This window comes from Equus asinus, chromosome 4, assembly GCF_041296235.1.
Source record: "Equus asinus isolate D_3611 breed Donkey chromosome 4, EquAss-T2T_v2, whole genome shotgun sequence".
NCBI lineage: Eukaryota > Metazoa > Chordata > Mammalia > Perissodactyla > Equidae > Equus > Equus asinus.
Genome location: NC_091793.1, coordinates 68154235 through 68181867, shown reverse-complemented (window position 1 = coordinate 68181867; position 27633 = coordinate 68154235). Strand labels below are relative to the sequence as shown.

General features: G+C 44.7%; 1 protein-coding gene across 8 annotated transcripts in view; it reads left to right on the top strand.

Annotated features, from left to right (window-relative positions):
- The window catches only part of LOC123285315 (cilia- and flagella-associated protein 221-like), an 88034-nt gene that overhangs the window by 27875 nt on the left and 32526 nt on the right, over positions 1 to 27633 (top strand). For all 8 annotated transcript variants that reach the window (XM_070507423.1, XM_070507420.1, XM_070507421.1 and 5 more), the window contains exons 8-14: positions 13956 to 14115; positions 18166 to 18286; positions 18369 to 18480; positions 18675 to 18783; positions 21364 to 21451; positions 25504 to 25593; positions 26938 to 27036. In XM_070507423.1, coding sequence (XP_070363524.1) covers positions 13956 to 14115; positions 18166 to 18286; positions 18369 to 18480; positions 18675 to 18783; positions 21364 to 21451; positions 25504 to 25593; positions 26938 to 27036 — 779 coding nt within the window. The remainder of the gene's footprint in view (positions 1 to 13955; positions 14116 to 18165; positions 18287 to 18368; positions 18481 to 18674; positions 18784 to 21363; positions 21452 to 25503; positions 25594 to 26937; positions 27037 to 27633) is intronic.

Sequence of the window (27633 nt, the reverse complement as noted above, 5' to 3'; positions counted from 1 at the left end):
AACATCATATTTATATAACAGTCTATTTTAAGCTGATAACACATTTTTACTTTGAATACATCAAAGGCTCTACATTTTTACACTACCCCTGTCACATTTTATGTTTCTGATGTCACAGTTTACATCTTTTTACGTTGTGTATCCATTAACAAATTTTGTAGTTATAGTTATTTTTAATATTTTATCTTTTAACCTTCTTACTAGAGTTATGATTTATCCACCATTATTACAAGATTAGAGTATTCTCAATTTATATATTTACCTTCACCAATGAGTTTCCTACGTTCATGTTTTCCTGTTGCCAATTAGTGTCCTTTCATTTCAGCTTGAAGAACTCCCTTGAACATTTCTTATAAGGTTGATATAGTGCTGATGAGCTTCTTCAGCTTTTGTTGCCCGGAAAACTCTTGATTTCTCCTTCGACTCTGAAGGACAGCTTTGCTGGGTAGAGCATTCTTAGTTGGCAGTTTTTTTCTTTCAGCACTTTGAATATATCATCCCACTCCCTCCAGGCCTACAAAGTTTTTGTGGAAAAATCCACTTATATTCTTATGGGGGCTTGCATAAGAACAAGTTGCTTTTCTCTTACTGCTTTTAAGATTCTCTCTTTGTCTTTAATTTTTGACAGTTTAATTATAACGTGGCTTGGTCTGGGTCCAAAGAGAGAATCCAAAGAATTCGTCCTTTTTGATGCTCTCTGGGCTTCCTGAATCTGCATGTATCTTTCCTTCCCTGATTGGGGAAGTTTTCAGCCATTATTTCTTTAAATAAACTTCCTGCCCCTTCTCTTCTCCTTCCAAGCCCCCTATAATGCATATATCGGTCCAATTATAGTGTCCCATGAGTCCCTTAAACTATCTTTACTCTTTTTCCTTCTTTTTGTCTTTTACTCCTCTGGTCGGATGAATCCCACTGCCTTGCCTTCAGGGTCACTGATCGCTTTTTATGCCTGACCTAGCATAGCGTTGAACCCTTCTGTTGAATTTTTCAGTTCAGGTATTATATTCTCCAGCACTGTCACTTCTGTTTGGTGCTTTTTTATATTTTGTATCTCTCTGTTGAAATTCTCCCTTTGTTCGTGCATGGCTCTCTTAACCTTTGTGAGCATCTTTATGACCTTTATTTTGAATTCTCTATCAGGTAAATCACTTATCTCCATTTCATTAAGATCTGTTTCTGGAGATTCATCTTGTTCTTTTGTTAGGAACGTATTTCTTTGTTTCTTCGTGGTACTTACTTTCTATGTTGGTTTCTGCACACTAGATAAAACAGCCACCTCTCCCCATCTTGACAGAGTGGTCTTGTGCAGGAGATGAACCTTGCCAGTCAGCCTGGCCCAAGCTCCTAGTTGTCTCAAACCTTTATGATTGTCCAAGCCGTCTTTTTTGTTCTTAGTGGCTCCGAGTAGCTGAGGGAGTCCCAAGACCTGTTGGTGTCCCAAAGAGAAGGATCACACTCAGCACCCAGATGCAGGATGATTAAAAGCTGGGCCCTCAGGTAGCAGCTGGGAAAGTGTGTAGTCAAGCCCCTTCCAGTGAGAAACTGGGTGACAGGCGTCTTTGTCTACTCCTTCAGTGCTGGGTTTGGGTGTATAACCTTGGAGGTGGTGCTCTTTCTCCCATTAAAAACTGCTTCTTGGGGCCAGCCCAGTGGTGTAGTGGTTAAGTTCATGTATTCCGCTTTGGTGGCCCAGGGTTCATAGGTTTGGATCCCGGGCACAGACCTAGCACTGCTCATCAAGCCGTGCTGTGGTGGCGTCCCACATAAAATAGAGGAAGCTTGGCACAGATGTTAACTCAGCAATAATCTTCCTCAAGCAAAAAGGAAGATTGGCAACAGATGTTAGCTCAGGGCAAATCTTCCTCACATGCACAGAAAAACACTGCTTTTTGTTTTCTACAGTCCTAAAGGTCTCATGAATGAAATCCCTGTTGGCTGTCAGAGCCAGGCAATCCAGGGACCCATCCCTCAGGCAGCAGTCACAAAAGCTGCAGTGTAGACGTGTGTATAAAGGTCCTTTCAGGGAGATACTGGCAACTTGGAGTGGGCTGGAGGGAGAAGGCAGGGGAGGTGTCTGCTGGCTTCTCCTCTCTCTGAGAAGATTGCAGCCAGCCCCTAGATGCAGCTCCATTTGAAGCCTGGTCCTCAGGCAGCAGCTCTTAGAGTACGCAGATCAGCCTCTTTCAGGGAGACTGAGAGATGGGCATTTGTGCCTACTGCCCCTGAGCTCAGCCCTGGGGAAACAGCCACAGCAAGTGCTTGTGTGTCCATTCAGAACTGCTTCTTTGTTTGCTGCAGTCTGTGTGTGGGTCTCGTGGACACACACCCTGTTGGGTTTTAGAGCTAGGTGTTTTGGGGACCCATCCCTCGGGTGTGAATCTTAAAAGTTAGGGAGCAGGCCAGCCCCAGTTGCCTAGTGGTTAAGTTCAGCATGCTCTGCTTCAGCAGCCCAGGTTCAGTTCCTGGGCACAGACCTACATTGCTCGTCTGTCAGTGGCCATGCTGTGGTAGTGGCTCACAGACAAAAAAAGGAAGGTTGGCAGCAGATGTTAGCACGGGGTGAATCTTCCTCAGCAAAAAAAAAGAAAAAGTTGGAGGTCTAAAAGTGGAGTCCAAACCTGTTGCCCCTCAGGGAGAAGCTGAGAGGTGGCGATTCCCTCCCTATTGTGTGGCGCCTGCTGGAGGCGGGGTTTATGAGGAGTGTGTCTCAGCCTTTCCTACCCATGTTGATGTGGGTGTTTTCTCCTTCAACAATGTGCAGCAGTCATTCGGCTAGTTTCTGGATCTCTTTTAGAGGGAATTACTCTGTGTGTAGCTTTGCATTCAGTGTGTTCACGGTGGGAAGACGGTCAGAAGCCTCCTAGGTCACCATCTGGGTCGCCTCCCTGTTTTTGTATTTAAACGTCTGGGTAGTTACCCATTTGTTTACACATCTTTCATCATCGCAAATGCATATTTTGTCCAACCAATGAGTGTTCAAAGTAGAAACTTTGAATTATTTATAAATTATGAAATGTGTTTAGATTATTTTCTAGAGAACCAGAAGCCATTCTGAGATTTTAAAATATAAGGTAGCTACTATTTATATTGCAAAAAAACGACTTGATTCTCTTTCCAGAGAGGAGAGGTTTATTGTTTTCAAATGTTTGGGCTTTAAAAAGAAGGGAAAATATAATAAACAAGATAATATTTCTGAGTTTCAGTACAATTGATGTTCTTACAATAGACCTTTTGGTAGAATAATAATAGTAATACTCAGTGACTCTGTGTCAGGCACTACTCTAATGCTAGATATAGATACATGTATGCATTATATATATGTGTATATGTGTGTGTCTATATTTATATATGTATGTATACACACATATACATTTAATCTGCACCACAACCATATAAGGTTGGCACAATTATTATTTCTATTTTGTAGGAAGAGAAATAAGGCACAGAGAGGTTAAATAACTCATCCAAGGACACTTAGTAGTAAAAGGCAGAGGTGAGATTTGAACCCATTCAGTCCAAAGTCTACACACTGCCTTATAAGGTACAAATTGAATTTTCACCTTAACTCAGGGAGGTTGTAAAAATGTGACCTATAAGCTGGGTCAGTAGAGTGAGCTAGCTCCCGTGATCTTCGCTAGACTCTGCTTGGAGAAGTAGAGATCGTAGCAAGAAAGAGGAGGTAATTGTGCCCCCCCTGGACCATCAGACCACCCTGGACCTCGGGGATTGTCCCTGAGAGCCACACTCTAAGACAGATCCAAATAAATCCTGGTGAAAGGATGTCGGGGCCAGTGAGGGAGTGGGGATGGAGGGCCTCAGAGAGAACAAGGCATTGGAGGCAGGCTAGCTGTGTGGATAATGGGAACCTCTGTGGTGTGGGAAGGAATAGGCTTGTGCCGTGTGGCCCATAGGGTACACCTAGAGCCAGGGCATCGTCAGACACGCCCGAAGGTGGATTCACGGCTCGTCAAGTAGCTGGTCCACCATCACCAAAGACTAGTGGGAATGTGCAAAGGGGAGTCAGACATTGGGTGGAGGCTTAAAGGAGATCAGTGCCCCCACATTTTAAACACTTGTGAAATGACAATGCCCAGGGACCCATCCCTGATGACTGGGGTTTAGTAGCTCAGCAAAGGGCCTGGTTGTCTGTCCTTGTGACAAGCACCAGGTGATTCTGAGACGGACATTCCTCAGAGTGGAGTTTGGGAGTCGCTGGACGAGTCTCACTCGTTACGTCCTGCCCCCTGATGGTCTGTAGTCTGTTCAGTCCCCAGAGAGAAGGGAGCCACGAAGAATTCAGAGCAGTTGGATTGGAGCTGATTTCAGGAAGGTCAGTGCAGCTGCTGTGTGCAGCTGGGACTGAGGGGGTACAGGCGGGAGCCCAGGCAGTCGCTGTGCTGGGAGTGAAGTACTGTAGGCCTTGAAGCCTGAGCTAAGCTGGTGTCGAAGGCAAGGAAACGGAAAGGGGAATTTGGGGGACAGTTAGAGATTCTTAGACGAAGCCATACTTCTCTGAAAAACTGCATCCTAAGACACAGAATATTAATTTACCAGAAGGGTTTTGAAACACAACCTGTCCAAAACATGGGGACTGTGCACATGAGCAAATACAGATTGAGCGTAGATGAGTAACAACTTTTCGTGAAGCACTTTAAAAAAACTATGCAGGACGTTTCCCCAGTGCACAGATTATAAATCGCACAGCCACATAATTCGCGAGCTGCTTTGTCCGATCCATCTGATAGGCTTTTCTGGTTGTTCTGGTGCTTTGTTTGTGGCATGTCTTTTAAAGTCCTCCTTTAACTGAAATTAAATCGAACATACCACTTTGGAGTCAAAGAGAGAGAGGTGAGAGCTAGGGACGTGAATTTAGGCATCGCCCGGGTATTGATGGAACGCACAGCCGTGGGACTGAGAATGAGTCACCCAGGGAGTGAGTGTGGCTGGAGAAGAGAAGCGGCTGAGGACCAGGCCCTGAGCACACAGCACTCAGAGGACAGCGAGGGGAAGTGGGCCAGGACGGAGACCAAGGAGGAGAATCAGGGGAGTGTGGCGCAAGAGGAGACACGAGAGCGTGAGTGAATGGATGAAGACTCGAGGGCAAGCCGGGGCGCTTGGACTTTGGGGATCCTGCCTTTGTGATTTTAAATGGCCTGCATTATGTAGACGGTCTTGCTAATGTGGCTTTATGAACTGGCCTCCCAGGCCGGACCCTTCAGACTCCGCAGTAGCTATTTTATGAGGCGAGTGCATCCCTTCGTCTCTCAGGCATTTCCTTCCTTTGGTTTCCGGTTTTGTTGAGGTACCAATGCATCTTTTCCATTTTGTTGATGTGTCAGTGCATCTGTCCTGCTTTTGAGGCTATAGAAGTCAGTGGTGACTTTTCGTCACCTGCAGTAAAAAGCCTTGGCTGCGTGGACAGTGGATGCTGCGGTTCAGGTGTGTGGAGCCCCAGCAGCTCTGGGCTTTCCTGACGTGCCAGGCATCTAGCTGGACAAATAGGCCTTATGGTTGGACAGTCATGGATCACTTTTTGGCGAGGAAGTCATTATTGCCTCCATTTTACAAACTGGGCCCAAATAGGCTGAGAACCACGGGCTAAGCTTATGCATCAGCATGTATATCTGTAGACACTGTTTCGGGCACATCTTTGGTAACCGACTGTCTAAAGGCTGTGGAGACACCCATAGTCTGTGAGGTCGTAAAGCAGCATCTTCTCTAGGAGCTAGAAGCATTGTCCGTCCAGGCCTGCCAGGCATTTTGTGCTCCGCTTGCCAAATGAAGAAATTTGAATAAAGCTAATTCCATTTACAAGATATGAATCTGACATAGTGCCCTCAACTTTAACTCAACTGGCTATTTGCCCACTGGGCATCCCTAAGATGCATGTGTGCACTATAGCTGTCAGAAGCCGGATCTGCTGATGGTGCCAAGATGTTCCTGAGACTGGGGAAAAGGAGTGAAGGGTTTTGAGAGCTTCCTTATGCTGCTGACAAGAAATCATGTCCAACTAAAACATCCAGAACACTCTGTTGATCATTTTGAAAGAGCCAGCCATACATCACTTTGGCCAAGATCTTATTAGCGTTGGAGACCAGCCAAATGCCACAAAAAAAATTGTTGAATTTGTTTACTTTTGACCACTTTGAGATCCTGGACATTTGCTTGGTGTCGCATATGCTCAGGAAGAATGCATGCAATTCATATAAATGGTAAATGGTAGCGTAAAGTGGATAGTTAAGCAAGAGTTCCTGGGGCCTATTGCTCAGTTCCTATATAAAGTTTCAATCCTTTCATTCTCTTTTTTTTTTTCTATTATGAGGGATATATCAGCCATTTGCAAATAATTTTATATTTTGCATTTTCTTCTGAAATGCAAGTTTCTTACAGCTTTATATTGATTTGGGAGTAATCCCAGCCCCGTGCTTTGGCCTCAGACCACTGTTTGGTTGTAGAGGTCATCCATTGGCCCAGGGCCACTAACCCAGCAGGCAGCGCATCCCAGCAAAGAGCAAATTCTGCTTCCCCAGAGTGAGCACTAGGACGCCGTGAACACGGCACCCTACCTGTCAAAGTCCGAGGCGCCTCTGTGCACCGCCTACTCTGGGTGGCTCGACTGGACTCGACCCCTAGTCCCATCACGTCATCTCCTTTGGACTCAGTCATCCTCCTGCGAAAGCTGCCACGGTGCTGCTCACACCCCAGCATTTTCCTACTTAGGTTTTAGAACGAAGAGAGTGTTAACCCCTTTTTGCCTCTTTCTCCTCCAAAGGCCCCTTGACCCCTGGCTGAGGTATTTTAGCATGTAACCTTTGTGGTCCATGGGCAAAGCCATTCCTTCCAGGCAGAAGTACGCCCTGCTTCTCCTCCTCGTGTCACTGTACACCTGTGGACCCTGAGAGAGAAGACCCCAAACCCCAGCACAAACTGTGCAGGGGACAGGTCAGGATCGTCAAGGGGATGGCCAGACCTTTGGACCTCAGCACGCGAAGCAGGCCCCCATGAGACGTTTCTTACTGGTGCTTAGGACCGTCATGAATAGCTCGGTGCAGAAAATACATGCTGAGTCTATGGTTCATAGAGAAGTGGAGACATGCAGAGACACCGCTGCTGAGTGATAGGAATGAGGGAGATACACCAGCAAAGTGCCTCTGCTAACCTCCCAGTTCAGCAACTGGGAAAGTAGCAGGGGCCACACGTGGGGGTGGGAAAGAATGCTCAGAAGAAGCAAAATCAGGAGATCAAACATTTTTATGACTTTCTAAAGCACCAAACCTAATGGCGAGGAAGTGAGACCGTTTACATATCAAATGCAGATGGGTTCCCTATGTCCCTGATTTACGGACGTAGGTAATTAATTTATAGTGGCCTGCTGAAGTGAGCAGGAGAGCTAGACAGGCAGGTGCGATTCTTTATGCACAGTGTCACATTGGCAGCAATGCCGCATTTTACTCGGCACTCCGTATATCCTCGATGGGGGCAGTTGTCGTACATAGTGTGGCTGGCATAGTGTTAATAATCGCTCCCACCTGCTAATTGTTAACCACATGCTGGGCGCTGCACCAAGCACATCGCATGCACTGCCTCGTCACATCCTATAACTCTATGAGGAGGGAGCTATTATCATCATCACCCTTTACAGCTGAGGGCTGTGGGGCTCAGAGAGGCCAGATGACTTGCCCGAGGCAACAGGGTCTGTCTGACTTTAGACTCAAGCTCTCAACCACTGCCCTAAGCTGGAAGAGTAGCGATCCCAGGATGCCTTGAAATAAGAGGGGGAGACAGTATTGTGTCACAGACTAAGAGTAAGGAAAATTCTATTTTGTGAGTGAAAAGTTAGAGAAACTAATAATAGCTCTCAACCAGGTCATGAAGATTCTTTTTGTCCTCAGGGGTCCTGGTATCTCCTGTTAAAGATGACCATTTGGTGGCGTGTCAGTCTGGGCTTCCTGAGCTCAGCTGACCACGGCAGTGTCCAGTGAACTTCACTAAGCACAGTGTCTGTACCTTGACCAAACTCTGTACCTCTACTGCCCATCCAGAAGCGCCGGTCCCGGTGAGGCCCCGAGAGAGGCCAGGATGGCTTGGCCCAGCCCTTTATCCCACGGGGAAAGTCTGTCTTCCTGCAGCCTGGGAGAAAACGCCAGCTCTGATCACAGGAGAGCAGCCCTGGCTGTGGGTCCCACAGGGCTGGTCTGGGAAGGGTGCTATGCCACCAAACAGGCAACAGCAACAACGGAGGGCAAAAAGAATAGCTCTCCGTGTAAATAAGTGTGGGAGATATTGGGTTAAATAACATAAATATGTTTCCTTAAGAAGTGGCTTTATAAAAATGAAATTTATTTGTTTTGAAAAACTCAAGCACTGCAAAAAAGTACAAAATCTAGTTGAAAAGTATTTCCCAGAATCTCACCAGCCCTGAAATAACCGTCATTAACATTTGTTGAACTCTGTTGCAGACACTGCTCTGTGCTTATGTACAAAGAGAAGAAGGGAAGGGACGCGAGATGCATACAATGCTACAGAGACAGACAAAAATATTAGAAAAATGGGGCTGTATTCTATGTAAAAGTACTGGGTTTGTTACTTGATATTGATTGAAGAAAAGCTGACTGAAGGTGAAGCTGAAGGAATTGACGGCCTTCCTTGATATTAATATTCATTTCTAAAATTTACTACTAAAATTAAGAAAAGAGATTCTGAAAACATTTAAGAGGTCAGAGCCCCTGCCTTCTTCAACTGCGTGCTTCCACTTCAGCTGGAACGTTGGCTGTGGAAGAAAGAAGGAGCAGCCACGTGTGCGCTTTCTCTCCTTACAACTCCCAGTTGCATTATAGTATCTTATCTGGATCTATAGCATTGACGTTCTGTTTCGTGGCCATAAATGCCGCAGTTACTTAGTTTCTGTTTAAGTGGAACCAAGTGGAAGTGGAAGGTCTTCCCCTTCGTTCTTGGTTTCATGTTTTCTCCATGCCCAGGCTCTTTATCTCAGCTCTTTTTCTGGTCGTCTGGATTTTGTCATCTGGTGGCTTGTTAACCACGGGTTCCCGGGGGCTGCACACCTAGAGTGTGTGTTTGAGATCGTCTCTCTGCTGCCTGTGATCGTCAAGGACAACTTGACTGGATATAAAAGTCTTGCTTTGCAACTTTGTTCACCTCAGAACTTTGTAGACATTGCTTGCTTCCCCTCTGCTTTGAATTTGCTAGGAATCCAGAGGCTGGTCTGAATCTTTCCCCATCCTAGTAAATTCTGGATGCCCTTAGAATTCTTTTTTTCCCCCCAGTCTTGAGGTTAAGTAATTTACCAGGATATATATTGGTGTTGCTCTGTGTCGTTTTTTTCCCCCGGAACACGCCATGTCCTTTCAATCTGGAGAAAAACGACGTTCGTTAGTTTAGGAAATCTTTCAACTGTTAAAACTTTGAATATTTTAATCTTCTGTTTGCTCTTTTCTCTTCCTCAGGAATATCTGTTATGTGTGTATGTTGGTTATCCTTTGCCCTCAGTATCTATTATCTTCTTTAAAATAATTTCATGTTGTCTGGATTCCTCATTCCTAGCTGCCACGTCTCTGTGTTCAGCACCTGCGTGTGTGCATGTGTGTGTTTGTGTGTGTGTGCCTTCCGATGCAGTTTCTACCTCACTGACAGTTCCTTTGCTTTTTTTCATTTGTTTCCTGAGCTCCACCGACGTTCTTTTCATCTCCTTCTAGTGTGTTCTAATAGTGCTTCCTTGAATTCTGGTGACTCCTCTTGTGACAAATCATGCTGTCTGTAATCTCTTTAGGACTCTGGTGACCACCTGCATTCTGAGGTCATCCTCTTGTGATGTGTGTTCTTCACTTGATTTGTCTTATGTTCCTTTCCTCTTTCAAAATGTATTAATTTTTTTTTTTGAGGAACATTAGCCCTGAGCTAACATCTGCCGCCAATCCTCCTCTTTTTGCTGAGGAAGACTGGCCCTGAGCTAACATCCGTGCCCATCTTCCTCTACTTTATATGTGGGATGCCTGCCACAGCATGGCTTGACAAGAGGTGTGTGGGTCCGCAACCAGGATCTGAACCGGTGAACTCCAGGCCGCCGAAGCAGAACATGCAAACTTAACCACTGGGCAGTGGGGCTGGCCCCAGAAATGTATTAAGAACTCAAATGTCTCAAGTATAAAGTTTTTCCAACAAGTATTTCCTTTTCTTGACGTGTGTGTGTGTGTGTGTGTGTGCACGTGTGTGAGGAAGATTGGCCCTGAGCTATATCTGTTGCCAATCTTCCTCCTTTTGCTTACTTGAGGAAGATTGTCGCTGAGCTAACATCTGTGCTAATCTTCCTCTGTTCTATGTGGGATGCCGCCATAGCACAGTTTGTCAGGCGGTGCTAGGTCCACACCCAGGACCAGAACCTGGGACCCTTGAGCCACTGAAGCTGAGCGCAGGGACTTAACCACTACACCACTGGCCCAGCCTCCTCTTCCTGACGTTTCTAATGATAGCTTAGTACACAATAACTTATTACTTGTTTTATTTGGCAGAATCGTTGGGAAGGACACATTTATAGGACACATACTGTGTGCCAAGAATTATCCCAGACCCTGTACATTTTCTCCTTTAAGCCTTGTCCCATCTTACAGATGAGAAAACTGAGCCTCAGGTAAAGTGACCAAACCAAGTCACCAAGCTCATGCGAGGACAAACAAGTGTGTGAGGCAGGGTCTGTGTGGTCTTTGAGGCCTTTCCTTGCCCACAGACCCTGGGCAGCAGCGGTGGCCTGCGATTGTCCTGGTGGGTGACATGTGACTCTCGGTAGTGAGTCAGAATGGAAAGCCCTGAAGCCCTCCCTTCTGTCATCCAGTGAATCAAAAACACTGTTAGTTTGTCAACAGCTTGTTCGTGGACAATTTTTAAACCATGTAGCTATCAAATTCCCAACTGAGGCTTAGAGCAATTAAGAAGTTTACCCCAATTCACCCAGCTGGTGCAACCCTACATCTTGGGAGATGAAGACCCATCCTTACTAACACTTCAAGCACGTAGGTTAAATGGCTCTGTGACAATTTAGGGAGAATGATCTGTGCTTTCTGAGATTTCTGAAGAAAACATTATTTAAAAATTATATCAATATTGTAATAACAATGTAGGGGCATGTAAGAAAGAAGAATTTTTTTTTTTTGAGGAAGATTAGCCCTGTGCTAACTACTGCCAATCCTCCTCTTTTTGCTGAGGAAGACTGGCCCTAAGGTAACATCCATGCCCATCTTCCTCTACTTTATATATGGGACGCCTACCACAGCATGGCTTTTGCCAAGAGGTGCCATGTCCATACCTGGGATCGGAACTGGTGAACCCCGGTCTGCCATGAAGCAGAACGTGTGAACTTAACTGCTGCGCCACCAGGCCAGCCCCAAAAGAAGAAATTTTTAAAAATTATCCCCATCCTGGGCTTTACTGCTCTAACAAATAACGCACTTTTATTTTTCCTTCTCCTCTTAGTAACTGCCCATATTTATGCACGGTTTGCATAACTGTGATAAGGCAAAGATACAGTGGTATTTTCTGGTGACTTCATTTATCATTATAGCATTTTTGTGTTGTCACATTTTCTTCATAATACTCATTTTATGGATAAACCAGGGTTTTCTTAGCTTCCAGTTTATTTCTAAGTTTTGTTCTCCCCTCTCTCTGCCTCACCACCCTCCCTACCCTGTGATTTCACATTATCCCTGGTGTGTTAAGGGTAGTGATCCGAAATTGATCCCAGGCGAAATTGCACTGAAGCCATAAAATCGTGGTTTGAGATTTTTAAAATAAAGTAGTAATTCTGGGGGTGCCCTTCTCGCTCTTGAGACATGAAACGTATTCTCCTTCCTCCCACCATCAGTTTTTGCTGGGCAGTAAGCGGTGAGTGCTTGGCACAGCTTTTATAGCTGTTAACATTGGACAATCAGCTGCGACCATGTTCGTTAGCAGAGTCGTGTTAACCTGATCGCTGTTAATGGAAAAAGCAGCGTGCTCCGGTTGCCTGGGGTGCACTCCAGTGCGCTTTACGTATTAGGTCTGGGCTGGGAGCACTTAAAATAAATCAACCAGGTCAAGGCAAACATTAATCTCTGCTCCGGAGTTTGTTCTTATTTTTTTTAAGTTAACGAGCTGGAGCAGAAACAATAGAATGTTCTCAGCCTAAAGCCCCCAGTGAATTGCCGGTCAGAGGGGTGAATTTTCTGACCAGGTGGGTGTTCAAGGTATTGAACTCAGTGCATCCTGGAGTTCCACGCGGCTGAGGGTGGGTTGACAGATGGAATGAGCTCTTCTGCGCATGCGCTCTCTCTGCAGCAGGCTCTCAGGTCGCTCCTGAGTGTCCTCTAAAGATTTTGACGTCTGCACTCAGAAATGGACAAATACCTATTTCTGAGGCTCTGTGCTAGGGATCCGGGCAGATGAAAGAGCTTTGGGGCCTGGCCTGTCTGCTCTGTCTGCCTTAGGGGCTTGTAATCCGTTTGGGAGACTCGGAAACTTTGAGAGGCAGCGATTCGGGTAGCACAGGGTACTGTGGGGCTGCCAGGAGTTTAGGGAGGACGGGCTTCTGTGAACGAGAGTCAGGAGGAGTTCCTGCAACGCGCAGGTGACGTAGGCTTTGACGTTTGGGTTCATTCACTATTCAACAAGTGTCTCTTGAGCTGGGAACATAGTAATGAGCAGGCACCTACTTTTGTAAAACTCACATTCGAATCCAGGGGAAGGCAGACGGTAAAGAGGTAACTTCAGAGAGCAGGATGAAAAAACGAAAAGATCTGGAGAAAGGGCTCTGTAGGCTGAACAGCAAGTGCCCTGAGGCAGCAGGAGCCCAAAGTCTGAGGATTAGCACAAAGGCCCCTCTCCTTCTTCAGGTCCCTTCGTCCTGTCTTAATTAGCACTTACCACTGCGCTCATCTCCCCCCCACCTGCTTTATTTTTCTTGTTGGTATTCATGACACATGACACATGTATTCAAAACACATTTATGTTTTATATTCTGTGTTTGGTTGTTTTTCTTTGCTGTCCTCAACTAGAATGTAAAGGCCATGAGACTTTGTTTTGTTTCTTGCTGTATCTTGAGTGCCTGGAACAGTGCCTGGCACCTCGTAAGTGCTCAGTGAATATTGGATGGCAGAATGGAGGGTCCGTGTGGCTGAGCACGGAGAGCCAGGGAGAGAGTGGTACAAAATTCAGAGGAGCGTGTAGATGGGAGGGAGTGGACGCTCGGCATTTATGAGGGAATGAGCAAGGTCTCTGCAGGGACAGTGGAAAGACCAGATGCACGGGGGCAGAAGGAACCATCTAGAAGGCAAACCAAAGAGCCTTCGGTGGAGGTCAGAGAGAACGTCAGTCCTTCTCGCGTCTCCTACGTTGCGCCTCCCTTTCTCCCTTCCTCCCTTTGCTGTTCCTTTCCACAGTTTCGAGCACTAACTGTGTTCCAAGCTCTGTTGGCACCAGAGATTCGAAGGAAGGACACGGCATGGTAGGATATTTGACTGGAGAGAACGGTAGTCCATCCTAAAGATTTGAAAGGAGAGAATCAAATTACAGAAAAATATAGGAAACTCGATTATTTGCACAGAAACTTTTATGTGTGCTCCTAGGTTTTCCTTGCTGCTTACAGCACTAACATTGACATCCGGCAATTAGCTTAAAGACTGTGGTTCTGGGAAGTCGTTGCTGACTCATTAATGCTGATTGATATGTGTGTTTGTGTAACTGACACAATCAGATGATTGTTGTAGAGCACTAATGGAGTAACTGGTAAATGAGATCAGTGTAAACATGCAGAAGTTGATTCATGTGTATCTAATGAAAAGACTATACAAAGATAATAGAAATGCTTGTGCTTGTCATGGGGAGAATGTGTGTTTGTGTGTGTGTCAGCCTCATTGACCGGACTTCGCAAGGAGAGAAAGTATCATGTTTTCTCATTTCTTTCCTTCCAGGAGTAATTCCAGCTAATGGGAGGATGAACGTGACTGTGAAGTTTACACCCTTTCAGTATGGCACTGCACAAATGAGAATGCGCTTATGGATTTCACAGTTCAACTCTCAACCCTACGAATGTGTCTTCACGGGGACGTGCTGTCCCAACATGGCTCTGAAGTATGGCTGCTCTGGGATGTTTGGTTTATTCTTAAAACGTTTTTAAAAATCCAAGTCTTCCTTTCTTCCATTCTGTCTTTCTTCCTTGTAACAGAGTGCCATCAGCAACTTACTTAAGATGATGAACTTTTATAAAATACACCTTAAAATATAATAGTGATGTGGAATACTACTCAGCCATAAAAAAGAACAAAATCATCCCATTTGCAACAACATGGATGGACCTTGAGGGAATTATGTTAAGTGAAATAAGCCAGATAGAGAAGGACAATCTCTGTATGACTCCACTCATATGGGGAATTTAAACATGTGGACAAAGAGAACAGATTAGTGGCTACCAGGGGAAAGGGGGGCTGGGGGGTGGGCACAAAGGGTGAAGGGGTGCACCTACACCACGACTGACAGACAATAATGTACAACTGAAATTTCACAATATAGTAACCTATCATTAACTCAATAAAAAATTTAAAAAATATATATAATAGCGATGCATAGACTCTCTCTATGCTTGTAGCAGTAGTTGCTTCTGCCGAGAGGGGAGGAGATGACAGAGAAAAAGGGGTTTTGAGGGCTACTTTCTTTCTCTGATTACTCTCAGCGTGCTGTTGGAATGTTTGACCATATGTATACATTACCGTTCGTTCAAAAATTTAAATCATGAGGCCAGAACAACATAACTGTTTTCAAAGTTCCAATAGAACATTATAATTGAGTGCCTGCTGTTTGCAGTGACCATTGCAAAGCCCCATGAGAAATGGTCCACACCCTGAAGATACTCACAACAGAGGGGCCAAATGAAGTCATGTGTAACAAGTGACCTGGACATAAGGCGAAAATGGAAATGTGCCCCATGGGAGTGTTTTTTAAAGCATCGTTAGCTTTCAAGTCAGAGTAAAGATGTGAAATGGGACTAAGTTTTACTTTGTAATAAATTTTTTCTGAACTTCTATTTCCATTTGAATGTGAGCTTGTATTTTTATATACTAATGGATCAAGTTAATGTTTGTTTAATATACATTATTTTTATAAAAATTAAAAGGAGAATTTATCACTGTATAAATACTAATCTTAGAAAACCCTCACAAACATTTTGAAAATGGTAAAGAAATATTTTGATTTTCCTCCTCTTCCCTTCATACACACATACAAATCACATATCAGCATCATTAGGCATATTAAAAGTGAAGTAACAACCTTAAATATGAACTAACTCCATGAGTTATTATATGTTTATATCGTGATTTCTTCCTCAAAATTCACAGCAGCCTAAGTCAACTATAGGATATTAGCGTGGCCCGGTGAACCCACATCCTGCAAGTAACCGTAGTAGAAATAAAGTCACTCAGGCAGTAAACAGGGAGCATTGGATATAAATACAAAACAGCTCTAATTTTTCTGGTGTCAGATAACTGGCTGAGCAAAATGCTGTTTGCCATCTCATGTCATGGGCTGCAATACGCAAATGGCTTTCTTAGAGACATCACTCGAGTTGGGTTATTGCTTATATGTCCTTCCATGGACGTGTTCTCAAATACAGGAGAGCTTTGTGTGGCAGGAGCACCACGCAAACACAGGCGTATGCTATTTCTAAGCTATTGTATTTTGGTTTTCCAGCTAGAGTTTGGCATCTTATTTAGTGCCCTCTTGTCATTTGCAAGGGCTATGTCTCAAGGGCGTGTCTCCCCAGACTATGGATAGTACTAGAACATATAAATTCCACCAGAAGGAAAAAATTACCCTGGCCGCAGTATTCTCTGAAAGTTTCCTAGGTTGCTTTCTCATTTCAGAAGAGCGTGTGTGCTGGACTTTCTCACGTCCTAAATTCGGCACCGCCAAATTCCACCTGTGACTCTTTAGTTTATCACTGTCTCAGACCCCTTCATTTCCATCGTCAGCACTAGCAGTTAGATTTCTTAAGGAAGCTGGTTTTTAACACTCTCAGAAACTTTTTCTTTTCCTACTGTTTACAGCAGAGGGGATGTGGGAGCTATGCTGAGATGCGGATGCTGAGCTGCAGCTCACTCCCCAACCAAGCGCCTCCTCCCTGCGCAGCACAGCCTGTCAGTCAGTGTGTGTCTCCCCAAAGGCCGTGGGCCTCTCAGGACGCTCTTACGCGGGCCATGTTAAATGTGGGATTGCTGGCACAGCGCCCACGTCGGGCAGTGGGGCCTGTTCAGTAGGTGCTCAGCAAACGCATATTGACCATATTGATGCCGTCAGAACGAATGCATGGAAGCATGTCCTTGTCTTATTTCTGTAACGTCCTGGACTTAGGTAATCCTATAACACAAGTCTTCACATATTCCTGCTTAAAGAAATGCTTCGTGGGTAACGCTAAGGAACATAACTTGGTTCTACTGCATCTCGTGATAAGCAACTCCAGCAGCTTCTATAGGGATGTCAGCAGCACTGTCTGTACCTACATTTGTCCAAAGGCAGTTTTCAGTTACAGAAAAAGTCTCAAACATTAGTCTGAATCACTCTTGCAAGATCTTGCTACAAACAGTGGGCATAATCATTCTTTTACTAGGAAGATAAATCAATGTAAGATTTTTTCAATTATTTTATTGAAGTCATGTCAGCTTATAACACTGTAATTTCAGGTGTCCATTATTACATTTCAGTTTCTGTGTAGACTGCATTGTGTTCACCACCAATAGTCTAGTTTTCATCCTTCACCACACGTATGTGCCCTTTTACCCCTTTCGTCCACCCTCCCATCCCCTTCCCCTCTGGTAACCACTAATCTGTTCTCCTTGTCCTTGTGTTTGTTTATCTTCCACATATGAGTGAAATCATGCAGTGTTTGTCTTACTCTGTGCGGTTTATTTCACTTAACATAATACCCTCAAGGTCCATCCATATTGTTGCAAATGGCACGATTTTGACTTTTTTATGGCTGAGTAGTATTCCATTGTATATACATACCACATTTTCTTTATCCATTCATCAGTTGATGGGCACTTGGGGTGCTTACATGTCTTGGCTGTTGTGAATAGTGCTACAATGAATGTAGGGGTGCATATAGCTTTTTCAATTATTGATTACATGTTCTTTGGATAAATACTCAGTGGTGCAATAGCTGGATCATATGGTAGTTGTATTTTTAACTTTTTGAAAAATCTCTTTTTTTTCTGTTTTCCATAATGGCTGCACCAGTTTGCATTCCCACCAGCAGTGTATGAGGGTTCCCTTTTCTCCAAATTCTCTACAACACCTATTACTTCTCATCTTGATAATTATAGCCATTCTGACAGGTGTGACGTAATATCTCACTGTAGTTTTGATTTACATTTCCCTAATAATTAGTGATGTTGAACATCGTTTCCTGTGCCTGTTGGCCATCTGTATATCTTCTTTGGAAAAATGTCTGTTCATTTCCTCTGCCATTTTTTGATTGGGTCGTTCTTTTTTGTTGTTGTTGAGTTGTGTGAATTCTTTATATGTTTTGGAAATTAACCCCTCATCAGATATATGATTTGCAAATGTTTTCTCCCAGGTGGTGGGTTGTTGTTTCGTTTTGTTGATGGTTTCCTTTGCTAAAATGCAGAAGCGCTTTAGTCTGATGTAGTCCCATTTGTTTATTTTTTCTTTTGTTCCTGTTGCCTGAGTAAACATGGTATGCAAAAAGATGCTGCTAAGACCAATGTCAAAGAGCTTATTGCCAATGTTTTCCTCTCAAAGTTTTATGGTTTCAGGTCTTACATTCAAGATTTTCTTAAATTTAGCTATTGAAAACCGACAGCCTAGAAGTAAATTATGCTAGCCCATGAGAGCATTTTTCAGCCTGTCATGTTTTCCACTTGTTCTCTTCTTTGAGAATCTAAGGAAAAGGAGCCGCTGGTGGGCTATTTTGATGTACATGATTACACTCTGGTGGACTGAGATTGTGTTTCTTTTAATTGACCCGGTTTTAGCACACAGCTTGATTCTCAGCTTAGCTGTAGTAATTAATGGACTGTAAGTCATGGCATTATCAGACGGAACACAAAAATAGGAGCCTTGAGTCGTTGGATTCTATACTAATTGAATATCTGTCTCAAACTATAGATTAGAAGAATTCGAAAAGCTGAATGCTCTTTCTAAGAAAGTAGACATCCCTCCAGAAAAGGCAATGACACGTATAAACTTTCACCGACGGCCAGCCCGGACGAAGCCTCCAAAGCTTAAGGTGAGGTGGGCTCCGTGCTGAGCAGGATGGAGGGAGGGACGGAGAGGCAGAATAACGAGTTTCCCTCCTGATTTGCTCCCAGGAAATTGAATATCAGAACTTGAGATTTCCAGTAGACTTATCAAATCCATTTGCTGTGGCAACCGTTTTAAACCAAGAACCAGGAAAATTGAAGATTAAAGAATTGAGAGAAGGTACCCAGCTGGCCCACCGTCAGTCAGCCCCTGGGCAGAATAGGGGAGGATTACTGCTCGTCACGTGTGCTGTTTATGGGCGAGACACAACCTTGTCAGGGCGCTCTGAGGTTTTGCTGTTAGAAATTGTTTTTCTCTCGGCCAACGATTGTGTTTTGGTTACTGGTATAATCATTGTTTGCTCCTTCCCTCAGTTTTGGACCAAGGCAATGAGATTTCAAGGGCAAGACAGATGAAGGAAGCACTCTTTGAACAGAAAGTCAGACGGGACACTTATGAAGAGATCAAAAATCACCTTAAGTGGTAAGTGTTGAGCAATGATTTGTATCAAGTGACAGTCCAATGTTTTTAGTAATGGCGTTTTATACCTAAGGCACAATGAAATGTAATGAGTTTTAATGCCCTTTGAAAATTTGATTATTCTCTCCCCTCTGCGCGGCCTTGTATTTCAGAATGAAGTTTCTGTTAGGAATAAATCAATGTGACCAACCATGCTCTTTCCTCAGTGTGACCAGACAGTGGCAGAATCAGAGTGAACTGTGGGAGGAGCTGGGACACTGCTCCTTGCTGGCCACTGCTGCCAGTACCCCTCTTGCTCCAGGACAGAGCTGGGTGACGCAGGCGCCCCAAATCTCGCCCCACCGTGAGCCCCCTGTGCCCTGTGCTGTGTGCCCCAAGGGCCTTATGGGGAGCCTGGCTCCTACACTCAAAGTAGAGCCCTTTTCACAGTTTTTTTACCAGATCATACCAGGCGTATCGGTGTATACAGTTTCAGCGAAAGTAAACTTGAAACACTCTTGAATTGAGCTAAAAAAGAGACTCCTGGGAAAGGCCTTTGAGAGGCTGCCTCATCCATGCCCCTGCCTCCATGCTTCCCAGACAGACAGAACTCACCCTGAGCTGAGGACCTTCCCAGGTGTCTCCCACCCTGTCACCCTGCTGGCACGAGGGCGTGCCCTTTATTTCCCTCTGCGACAGTGTGGGTCTCTACTCAGGGTCTGGCCTCAAGTATGCCAAGTAACTCAAGGTCATTTAAAAAATACTCTTTCCCTGTTATAAAAAATGGACACATTGTCATTGTAGAAAACCTGAAAAATATTTTTTTATTTTTTAAATAAGTATTTTAATTATTTAAATATTGTAATTTTTTTTTGAAGTATAGAGAGGGAAAAAAACCACTATAGTGCAATGATCACTGTCAACACTGGTATATTTCCTTCCTTCTATGCTTTTTTGTAACATACTTGAAATCACATCCTAAATTCAATTTCGAATGCTGGATTGTTCACTTAGTAGTTTCTCCCTTTCTGTTGAAAGATTTTAAATCTGCAAGTAACACCCATATACGCTTGACGTAGTTTCCTCAGTTGTTAACTTTGTGCCACATGCACTTCCCCTCACTCTCTATGTGTACACACATTTGTGCACGCGTGCACAGATGCACACACGTCCTTTATTTTCCTGAACCATTTGAAGTAAGTTGACGATACCTTGAGGCCTAAAGACTGTCGCATGTAGCCTAAGAACAGCACGTGCTCCAGCGTTACCGTAACTACTTCTAAGAAATTTAACATTGATACAATATGAAATAATCAGCCACGTTCAAATTTACCCAGGCGTCCCAATACTGCCCTTTTTACCTGGGCTTTTTGTCTGTGGAGAGGAGGGATCCAGGGTCCAATCGAGGATTATACAATTTGTGTTTGGTTTTCATGTGTCTTTAGTCTCCTTTAATCTAAACCAGCTCTCCAGACACCCCCTCCCCTTTCTAAATCCTAGCTACCTATTTATTTTGAACAGGCACCAGGCTCCATGATAGACACATTATGTACCAGAGTTTTTAAAACTGTGACAAAATTCACATAACATAAAATTCATCATTTTAACCATTTTAAAGTGTACAACGCAGAGGTTTTAGTATTTTCACAATGTTGTGTAACCATCATCACTACTTAGTTCTAGAACATTTGCATGACTCCAAAAAGAAACCCCATGCCCATTAAGCAGTCACTCCTCAGTCCCCTTTCCCCCCAGCCTCTGGCAACCGCTGATCTACTGTCTATCTCTATAGATTTGCCTACTATACACATTTCATATAAATGGAATTGCACAATATAGGGCCTTTTGTAACTGACTTCTTTCATTTAACAGGCTTTTAAGTTTGTTCCACATCGTAGCATCTGTCAGTACTTCATTCCTTTTTACGGCGGAATAACATTCCATTGGGTGGACATAGTACGTTTTGTTTATTCATTCATCAGTTGACAGACATTTGGGTGGTTTCCACCTTTTGGCTATTATAACTAATTCTGCTATGAACATTTAATTACAAGTTTTTGTGTGATCATATCTTTTCGGTTCTTTTGGCTGTATACCCAGGAGTGGAATTGCTGGGTCACGTGGTAACTCTATGTTTGACTTTTTGAGGAGCAGCCAAACTGTTTTCCATGGTGGCTGCACCATTTTACACTCCCATCATCAGTGTGCAAGGGTTCCAATTTGTCTACATCCTTGGCAATACCTGTTACTTTCCTTTGTTATTAGTATCATCATCATCCTCCTCATTATAGCCATCTTAGTAAGCGTGAAGTGCTGCATCACCATGGTTTTGATATGCATTTCCCAATGTCTGATGATGTTGAGCATCAAGATTTTCTGTTCACAAATATTTTAGCGCATGTCACTAGAAGATAAGCTTCCTTTTGCAGAGCACTTTGTTCATCTTGGTTATATTGTTGAAGTGTCTACGATGTCTCTCCCCCGTGGTGTCTCCTCTGATATCTCAGCCTCCCTTTTCAGTGGTGGAGTATCGCTAAGACACTCCATCCTCAAGTTGACAATGGTATTCTGATGGGTTCTGAAAGTTGGGTTTTTTCTCCCTAGGCAAGTGCACCTTGGTAAAGATCAAATGTCTTTTAAATTTAAAACAGACCTTACTGAAGAGCGGCAAAGAGTAAACACCAAATATAAGGTCAGAATTACTGCTAATTTGATAATCATTTATTTCACTGAATATTTTGAATTCCTGTTACGTGCAAGATGCCATGTCAAGAGGAAGAAAACTTCTAGTTTAGTTGGGAGGGGAGAAGGCTGATGACAAGTTAGTTGTTAACATAAATCAAGGCTGCTGTAAGTGTCACGAGAGCCCTCTACTAAGCATTGTGGGGATTCAGATCCAAAGAGGAGAGAGAGGTCATCTAATTGGAAAGCTTCCTGGAGGACATGGTATAATTTTGAAAAGTAGTAAAGAGGACAGAGAGGAATTCAGTTCAGAGGGAGGGAAAGGCTCAAATTCTGGCTGGAATTCTGAGCACGAGGTGCACCCGTCCCATGATCTGCAGAGCGTGAAGGTCAGAGAGACCCACAGACAGTGACCAGGAGCCACCCCAACACCAGTTACACACACAAGTTCCAAGTCAGAGACGCTCAAAGGGGCTGAGCAGAAAGGGGAAAACTGAGGGAGGGGCCGTACCTGGGTCGCCAAGGCAGCACCTGTAAGTTCAGGGAGAGGGAGGGTGGACGCGGGAACTGGGGGACTGGGCGAAACCCCTGGGCACACCGTGGCGTGAGAGACATTGTTACATGCAGGACGGGTGCAGAGAACCCCGGGGACAGGTCCATAAGGACTGAAGCACACGACACACATGGGCCAGAGGAGAGAGGATCCAGCTTGGGCTTCGTGTCACAGGGGCTTGGACTTAATTGGTAGGATTTGTGGAACCATCACATATTTCTTAGTTTGCAGGGGCTGCAGTAACAAAGCACCACAGGCTGGGTGCCATAGGCAACAGAGATTTATTTCCTCACAGTTCTGGAGGCCGGAAGTCCTAGATGGAGGTGTTGGCACAGTGGCTTCCTTCTGAGGGACGTGAGGGAAGGATCCGTTCTCTTCTTAGCTTGTAGATGACCGAGTGCCTCCACATTGTCTCCTTTCTCTTCTTGTAGGACACTAGTCACATCGGATTAGGGCCCACCCTAATGACCTCATTTTAACTCAATTACCTTTTTAAAGACCGTATCTCCAAATACAGTCACCTCCTGAGGTACCAGGGTTAGGATTTCAACATATGGAGCTTGGAGGGACACAATTCAGCCATAACACGTAGATTTAAGCTGGGGGTGTGAGCTTCCCACACTCGGCGCTGCACACGCGGGCAGGGGTAGGAGGGGCTGGGGAACAACACTCTGTTGTCAGATATGAATGCATTTCTCATATGGAATACATTTTTCTTCCTATTTGGAGTCCAAATAAGATATTTGAATAAATATGTCTTATTTTCTTTATTTTTCATAAGACAAGCAAAAGAATATACAGTCATTACATTGGTAAATCATAGCATTCAGGAAAAGCACACATTAGATTGGCATTTAAACGTAGTGTGATGTGTTCAGATTCTTTGCATGGGATTTTAAAAACAAAATATCAAGTATTTTCCTCAGCCCCACGAGGGAATGATTTTTTCTGTTTTCAAGATGAAGGTGATACAGACGTGGCCGAGCAGGTCAGTGTGTGAGTTAAGGCTGTAACTGCCAGCGTTTGGTTGACAGGCAGACCCAGCCGTTGATTCGTTTAGTGAACGCCCGTTGTATGGAAGATTCTGTGCTAGTGAATAAGCCACGGTCTCTGCGCTCGAGAAGGTCACAGTCCAGAAGGGGCTCAGCAACATTAAGAGAGGATTTAAAGTGCTAAGGGCACAGATAGAGTTGAACTTGTAGATAAATGGGAGGTGAGGGGTAAGGAGAGCGAGAAGGTAGAGTGATGCCCAGGTTTGCAGCTTGGGTGCGTGGTGGTGGTTTTACGTGAAATCTCAGAGACAGAAGAAAAGCTGGCTTAAGGGGAAGATGAAAAGTTTAATTTGGGACATGTTACATCTGGGGTGACTGGGGACATCCAGGTGGCGGCTGAAGGAACAGAGCTGGAGACAGAGACTTGGGAGTGTGCAGCATTGAGGTAGAGATTGAGAGCACGGAACAAGCGTGGTGACCTGGGGAACATGAATAGTGTGAGAAAGGCAGTAGCTCACGGCAGGAAATCTGCAGAACTTCTTACTTAAGGGGAGGGCAGCAGGACCACTAAGGAGACAGGAGAGGAATGGTCAGGGAGGTCAGAGGTCAGAGGTCCAGAGAACACAGAGGAAGCAGCCGGGGAGGGATCAGTCAAATGCAAGGGCTCCCGGACAATGAGGCCTGAAAAGTACACCTTGGATTGGGTGGATTGGAGGTCCTTGTGTGCCTCAGGGACAGCGATTCCAGTAGATTCGTGGAGGTAAAATGCCAAATTGTAGTGGCTTGAGGAATGTGTAGATGTGAGTCGATAGTTGAGAAGTTGAGATGAGTAATGACGTGGACCATTGTGGGGCGACGGGTCAAGGCAGGGGTTTTTGAGGTGCAAGAACTTGAGCACATTATAGGCTGAGGGCAAAGAGCAATCACGGAGGAAAAGGTTGAAGAAGCTTGGGAAGAGGCCATGGTCAGAGGAAAGATGGTGTCTGAACAGGAGGAAGGACTGGAGAAGCCGAGGAAGGACGGACTCGGGGTACACTCAGGTTTGCATGCAGAGAGGGGTCTGTAGAAGGCTGCGCGTGGCCTTGTCTTCCGGCTGATCCAGGAAGCAAGGCCAGCTGCAGAGACTGTGCTGAACAGGGACTGGAGAGGGGCCAGGGGTAGTGGTGAGCATTTGCACAGGTGAGTGAGGGGAGCTGGAAACGAGCCATCACATCCTTAGGATCACTCACCAGGACCCCGAGGCCCCAGCGTAGTAGGAGAGCAAGTGTTGCAGGGACCTGACTGTGTGTCCAGGAGATTTTACTGGCTGCTGAATCCTGGCAGGTGGCCCAGTGGCAAGAAAAACCTGGAGGCCAAGGCATATGGTAGAAAACCAGAAAAAGAGAGCTGGATGGAGGATGTGGGGGAGTCAGCGTTGTAGCTGGACAGCACGAACCATCAAGGATGACGAGCTTTTACTCAGAGGAGACGGTCAATAATCCTAAATTCTGAGATGTTCGTTATAAATGAGTAGAGTCTTGATAAAGATATCAGAAATCTCCCTCCTCTTTCTTCTACTAACAACCTCTTTGCCAATCCCTCTTTAAATTGCCTGTTTTATTTTACTTTTAGTGGGGAGGTGTGGGGTGTGGTCTGAGTCTCTCCCCATGAAATCTGTATTTGAATCTGAGGTCCACGGTCTCAAACTCAACTTCCTGATATGTGCAAATCAGAGCTAGACAGCTCCCCACCTCGGCGACAACAATAGAACTCTCTTACTTCTGAATAGGGTGTTAATGTGGTGATCAGAATAGATGTCTTTCAGTGAAGTCTCTAAAAATGATTGTGAACAATGTACCTAAGAGCCAAGCTAGTTTTAGAAGTCACCTAACAAACAAATATGAAAAACCGCAGGTAGACAAAAGCTAACAAGTTTTTGCAGTTTGCACGGCCCCCTTTTCCATGGAGGCATGTGGGTGTCGCCACTGACCCAAGCCCAGCCTGCCTTCCTGGGAGTGACCCGTGACCCCTGGGGAAGAGGAAAGAGCTCAGGGGCCATCGGGGAAGGGAGCAGCCTGGGGGACGCTCACTCCAGGGAAGAGACAGACCCGGTCCACCACCGGGAAAGGGGAGGAACCACGTGCCTTTGTTACAATCTGGATAATCAGCTCAGAGGGGCTTAAAACTTCACTGGGACATTAAGTTTCTTTTAAATGAAAGCTCTATACTCCCATGGTTACATGGTTTCCTGAAATCCTTTCTGTGAGTTTTAAATGCCTCAGAAATCGTTTCCAGAGACACTGTCCTCTAATTACAAAAAGAAGGTATTGGGTTTGTGCCTCTATAGAATATCCCTGTGCTTAAACAGTAAGTGTGATCATAACGATCATTATAACCTACTTCCGTCACCACCACTCCCAACGGGAACTCCATGGGTGGGTTTGTCCAATTGCTTAATGGGTTTCTGCCAGTTTTAAAGAGAAATAAAGTTGGTACACTTGTATTCAATTTTAATGTTTTTGATGATTAAAAACCCAGCTGGATAGAGGAGATCCTGTTTTGGATGAGGAATTTCAGCGACTCAAGACAGAAGTTAACCACACACGGGTTGTTCGCAATCTGAAAGAAGTGGGTAACTTTCCTTTCCTTGAAATCTAATTATTAGCAGCTCTTTATATGCTTATTTTTAAAACGCTAAACAGTTTTATAGAAATCCTTTTACCAAGGGACATTTAATAATTTTTAATGTGCTTACACTTGCAGAGTGTTTTTTCTTACGTATTGCGAGTAAAGCATCAAAACTCGTAATTAATGCTTCCCTTGAAATGAACGGCATTATATACTTTGGCTCCTCCTTTCCACCCCTCTACTTTCTCCTTCTTGATCTCTTTTTTTGTTTCCCTTTGCTCTGCAAGCCCATCTGCGGGTGCTCCTGGTGGGTCCCTGGGCCTCTGTTCCTTGCCCCATCCCCTTGTGGGAAGGGTACAAGACAGGAGGTCAGAAGCCAGAGTTCTGGTCCCAGCTCTACCACCGATTTGGGACCTAGGAGAAGCCCTCTTAGCCTTGAAGCCTCAGTGTCCTCAAACCTAGAATGGGGACAGTAGCCCCTCCATCTGAGCATCTCTGTCATATAATTGTTTCTGGTTAAAACCCCAATTTTTAATTTCAACAATGAAGCAATTCTTCCTAATCTCCCCCACCTCCATCATTCCTGCTTTTCTTTTCTGGGTTTGCCACATCTGAATTATTTCTACCTCTTTTCTTCTCCCCACATTTAGTTTGGCCACGAAGTCTTGCCATAGCTCTTCCACAAGGCCACACCCAAGCCCGGCCTTCGTGGCTCACCCTCAGCTAATCCAACAGCTTGTTTGTTCCTGTATCCGCCCCTCCTCCCTCTCCTCTCCAGCCCACTGCGTGGGCCAGCGTGAGATGAGTTCACTTCTGATGCCTTTTCCTTCATATCGTTTCCCTGTTCGAGAAGCTCCAGTGCCTGAGGCTGTGGCAGGCATCCTTTCCTCCGCATTCATTTACTGACCTACGCACACTGCACTCCATACATAGGCCCTGTGCTGGTGCTCGGTGCAGGGCCGAACAAAACAGTCCTCCTTCTCTGCTGGGATCCCACAGCCCACTGTTCTCGATTCTGGATGCCGTGCCAGCGCCCCCCATGTGGCATTGATTTCTGTGTGTCTTTATTCTTCTTCCTCAGGGTCACATGTGTTTCCTTGAGCTTCCCTAACCAGACTGTAAATCTCTTAAAACCCAAATCTTGTCTTCCACTTTTGACCCCCAACCCAAGAAGTATTCCCTATAATGCTATGTACACTAAACGTGCTTAATAAATGCTCATTAAATGGCAGGACAAATAAATAATAACTTGATTTGGGATCAAACTCTAAAACATTTTTATTAAATGTTTATGCCAGGAGTTAAAATTTAAATCGAAGATGTGTCTGTATTTTGTGTTCACAGAAAATCCAGGAATTTCATCCCAGTTTTGATCCACTCACGAATAATACTTGGGTCAACAGGTTCAGGGCGCAAAGACGGTTTCAACAAGCAGCACGCAAGGTAAGTCTCAGGACCAGACTGAAACCGCAATGTGTTTAGTCATCAGCACAGGGAAATTGAACGGTGAGTTTGTTATGACAGCTTTATTGAGATATAATTCACATGCCATAAAATTCACTCTTGGAAACTGGACGATTCAGTAGTTTTCAGTGTATTCACAGCAGCACTGTCTAACCTTAGACCATTTTTATCGCTGCACAAAGAACCCGCGTTCCCGCGAGCAGCCTCTCGCTCCCGCAGTCGCTGCACCGCTCGTCTGCTTCCTGCCTCCGTGGATTTGCCTCTTCTGCACATTTGGCAGAAATGGGATCACACACACACGGCCTTTCGTAGCTGGCTTCTTTCTCTTAATGTGTTTTCGAGGTATGGATGTCCCACATTTTGTTTATCCATCCTTGGAAACATTTGGGTTGTTGTCACTTTTTGGCTGTTATGAATAATGATACTGTGAACATTTGTGTACAATTTGTGCACATGCGTTTTCAATTCTCTTGTGTATATATCTAGGAGTAGAATTGCCAGGTCATATGGTAACTCTAGAACAATTGGATGTTGATCAGTTATTTCTAGAAAGGACAATTGAGAATTCCTGTGGAA